Source organism: Austrofundulus limnaeus, unplaced genomic scaffold (assembly GCF_001266775.1).
Source record: "Austrofundulus limnaeus strain Quisiro unplaced genomic scaffold, Austrofundulus_limnaeus-1.0 Scaffold136, whole genome shotgun sequence".
Taxonomy (NCBI): domain Eukaryota; kingdom Metazoa; phylum Chordata; class Actinopteri; order Cyprinodontiformes; family Rivulidae; genus Austrofundulus; species Austrofundulus limnaeus.
In genome coordinates this window covers 1,270,359-1,274,807 of record NW_013952538.1, presented here as the reverse complement: position 1 = coordinate 1,274,807, position 4,449 = coordinate 1,270,359, and the positions used below count along the sequence as shown (strand labels likewise).

Below are 4,449 nucleotides of genomic sequence, written 5' to 3'. Positions count from 1 at the left end.
CACTTCCTCCACTAACGTATGCTAAACTAACTAGCAGACACTACGCAGAACATCGACGTTGTTCAAAACTCCTCCTTCTTTGTTGATTGACCCAGGTTGAATAAACTACAAGCAGACACTGTGCAGAAAATCAATGTTCTGTTCTCTGATTGGCCCAGCTAAAAATCTGCCAGTGAAATCCATCTCAATGGGAGAAATCCCAGACGGAGCAGTGAAGCGACACTAGAATTGAGCGGAGCTGTGTAGGAAGGCCAGGGCCAGGCTAGGGAAGGAGAGAGCAAAAAGCGTCCAACTCCTCTGAAGGCCAAGCAGAAATTTTTTTACCAATATTTAAATCAATTATCACTTTGATCAGTACATTGTTAATATCTGGATGGGCCTTGTACTACTGTAGATTCAAGAAGTTGGGCCCCAAAGTCGAAAAGGTTAAGACCAGGTCTTTACCCTTGTAGAGTTGCTAAGGGGGTCAGAAAGTTTGGTTCTCTAGCTTACATGTGTTATGTGGACCATTAAAAATAATGCCAATTAAAATAATCTGTTAATATCATCTGATGCTCACAAAATGGCCATCTTGTTTGACAGTTATCACCGGTCATTTTCAACACAACAGAGGCATGTAATAAATAAACAAAGATAGGCATAAAAATAAAAATAAACAGATTAGAAGTTAGCATTAACTTGTATTCATCATTATGTGATTTTGCTTGCTGTGGCTACCCCTTGACAAAAGGGAGCAGCCGAAAGGGGGAAAAACCCAACTCCTACTCACTTGAATATCTTGCCCTTAAAACATTAAGATTGTCCTAAATTCCTTTATCTCGAAAACTGCAAGCCTTTATTATTCAAATTCCTGATGGAGACATCAGCATACTGCTTATTGTAGAGTAGTTTGACATGCCAAATCCCTTCTATTTGAAAATCACGCACATTAAATCACAAACATATTGCCACATTTTTACACTGTTCTATTTATTCTTAGGTGTCTTTACCTATACAATGCACCCTTTGGCACCCCCTGCTGGTGTGGACCCCGATACCTTAGTTTACATGAACTTCATGAAGAGTCACAGCTGCTATGATGCCATGCCCACCAGCTCCAAACTGGTCATCTTTGACACCTCACTGCAGGTAGGACTTTCTTCAGCAAAATGACTCAAAAAAAAAAGAAAGAAAGTACTGACAAGGTTTAGATTTAATGACAATGTGTTTGCTTTGGTCAGGTGAAGAAAGCTTTCTTTGCTCTGGTGGTGAATGGTGTGAGGGCAGCGCCACTGTGGGACAGCAAACTGCAGTGTTTTATGGGTGAGAAGAACCACATGTCTGTGTATTTCCAATTGCTGAATAGTGGACAATACGATCGATACACGCTACTCACAAAGTGAGTATTGATACAATAATTTTACTTTATTAACAAAAGGCTCTTTTACAAAAGATTTCTAGAATAATCAGCACAAAGACTAATGTATCTCTAGATTAAAATACAAATTTAAATTCAAATATGTTACCTCTGCCCATAACTAGGATTGAACTAGGATTCAGCGTTGATTCTGAGGCTTCAGTTCTTCTCATTTTGATTTTTGTTCCTAACGATTCTCAGTTCCAATTTAATTTAGAGGCAGGGTCAAAAAAGTTTACATGGTTCAAATGAGGTAGCTAACCAGAGTTCTTTCTAGATTAAATAGTCTTAACTTCTCTAAAACTTTTTAATATCTGTGAGCTTTTTTACTTTTTTATGAACTTCAGTAACCCACTATATAAAAATATCAAACATTTGAAACTGAACATAAATGTTATGAATTCACTTTGCACAGGGGTAATCTGAATTACTACACTGGCAGATTATTTCACTTAGTTTCAGAAGATTCAGACTCAAATTAAGTGAAATAATCTAACAGTGGAATGAGACAATTGCGCTTGGTAATTAAGACTTCTTGAAATAAAGAAAATTTCCAGGATAACAAGTTTAACAAGATAGAACTCGACACCCACCATCGCTGTCATCCCCCATAGTGACCTGAAACTGTTAGCAGTTTTGTTAAAATCATCACAGGCCTTCATTATTTAAATAATCTCATGCGGTGAACAGACGGGGGGGCTAAAGTGATCTTGTCAAACTACTACACAAACGTGTTGAGCTTAARTGAATGTTAGATGCAGTTTTGTATTTTATACTTTCTGACCATTTCAGCCTGTAAGGTTAAAGCAGACAGTTGATGTGTGTCTTATGTGTTCTTACTTTAGTCTAAACAAAATGAGTTACGCTCTACGTCTGACATAAAAGGTAACACCTCCAGGGATGTAACCAGGAAGAAATGTACATTAAAAGTAGAAGGAAGTTGTCAGAATGTTGTGGAGAGACGGCTTCAGAGCAGGGCGGCTGTGTTTTGGTTCAGCCCAAGGTCTTACTGAGGCCTGTGTGCTGTACTGTGAACCTGACTGGAGTCAGAAGATTGAGAATAAAGTTTTAAGAAGAAATCCAGCAGATTCCTGTTTATTCGGACATACCACTTTGAACAACGCATATTTTTCCAACAATTTTGTGACCACCGACTGTGATGGATGATCTTGAATAAGCAGAGAACATTGGATTTTATTTTTGGCTGCTGAAGAACCTGGGAAGATTTTGAAACATCAACTGTTGAGAGTGAGTAAATGCTTCAAGATGCCTCTTTTCTTTTCCAAAGAGGATTTCTGCCAGCTTCTCCAAAAGGTGACGGTGTTGGAGCTCAAGATTCATCGTCTGGAAGAGATGAATGCTTTGGAGGACTCAACATGCGTTCAAATGGGTGAGAAGAGATGAGCGATCAACTGGACGAGGAGAAGCTGCTTCTGAGAGTGAAGCTGGAAAACGAAGTCTCTCTCGGTGCCAGACCAAAAAATCTCTCAGGAAGGATTCAGCTCTTAGATGACAAKGAATGGCCAGAGTTACAGAGAAATGCTTTTTCTCCTCCAGCAAGGAGAAGAAAGCAGCGACAGGCTGGAATCAAAACAACTGATAACAGCCAGAGAAATGAAGACAGAGCAGTGTTTCTTCAAAACAGATTCACACCACTGGAAGAAACTGGTGAGTCTGAACATGCCATGAGGAAGTTTGGCTTAAAGACACGTCCCATGGGCGTTTCTGGTACCAAAAGGTAGTGTTGTAGTCAAGACCACCTAACCCGAGACCAAGTCAAGACCAGGACCACAGTGTCTCGAGACCGAGACAAGACCAAGACTTTTAGGGTTTGGACCAAGTCGAGACCAAGACCGAGAGAGGGCGAGACGGAGACAAGACCAAGACCAAGAAAAAAAAGTTTCCTAAAAGATGAGAGTATTCTGTACTCATGTACAGTGGGGGAAAAGTATTTAGTCTCTCATAGTTGAGGCCTAACTATGATGTCAATCACAGGCCTGTCTCATGTTTTTAAGTGGGAGAACTTGAACAATTGGTGCTGACTAAATACTTTTTAGTCCCACTTTAGCTAACTTAATATGTAGAGCTAATATTGATAAAATCTTTGTGTGAGGGCAGAGGAAATAATTTTGCTACAGAGGCAGCTTGTTAACATTAGAGATGATAAAAGTTTGATGTTGTCCCCACTGTCTCTGAAAGTGAAGCACTGCCGAATGTACAAGCTGCTGTAAGCTTTCTCTTGGTTGTTGTTGTTTTACAATGATATTATTTATCAATAATGTAGCCAAATTTTATAATTAAAAAATTTGACGACATCCTTTACCGCTCCCAGAGAACCACGGTGCACTTTCTGGGAGTGCTGCGTGCGAGTGACGGGGGGTGGAGATGGGTGACAGTCAGTAACAAAAATACATAAATAGCAACGAGTKAGGTTTGGATTTGATGTTTTAAATCCAATGAAAGCAAGAATGTTAACAAGTAAATTGGACACAACATTCTGGCTGTTTAGTGATATTTCCACAGTTGTGGTCTTGACTGGTCTTGAAATAAAATTCCGAGTCCTCAATGTCCYAGACCGAGACAAGACCAAGACCATCAAAAAGTGGTCTTGAGACCGGTTTTAAGACCAAGACCGGTTTCAAGTACTACAACACTACCAAAAGGTGTTTCTGGTCCCCACCTGTCGTTTTGCTCCTCAGCATGGCTTCATAAAAATGCTGCAGGATTTCTCAAACATGCATGAATGAGTCAAAGTAAAGGTTTGGCCATGTTTTATATATAACATTATAACATGATATAAAACTCAAAAAAGTTGATTTTACATGATATTGCCCCTTTAATGCCCCCTCCCCCCTTACATTCATTTTCACTTTCATATTTTAAGTAGTTTTAAAACCAGTAGGTTTATGGTTTTACTTGGGGGGGAAAAGCTTGAGTTGTTTATTCAACTTCTACAGAAGTAATTATTTCTACCTCTGTGGTAGAAATAATACTTTTATGTTTAAGCAGGTGATTCATGACATCCTTTAATGACCTAGATTTTCCTGACATGC

At 39.3% G+C, this 4,449-nt stretch overlaps 1 protein-coding gene across 1 annotated transcript in view; it reads left to right on the top strand.

The window, feature by feature from the left end:
- LOC106522791 (5'-AMP-activated protein kinase subunit gamma-1) overlaps positions 1 to 4,449 on the top strand; it is a gene marked incomplete at its 3' end in the record, with an annotated part of 27,315 nt that overhangs the window by 19,153 nt on the left and 3,713 nt on the right. Inside the window, 2 exon segments of the mRNA XM_014015966.1 lie at positions 980 to 1,128; positions 1,221 to 1,302. Coding sequence (XP_013871420.1) covers positions 980 to 1,128; positions 1,221 to 1,302 — 231 coding nt within the window.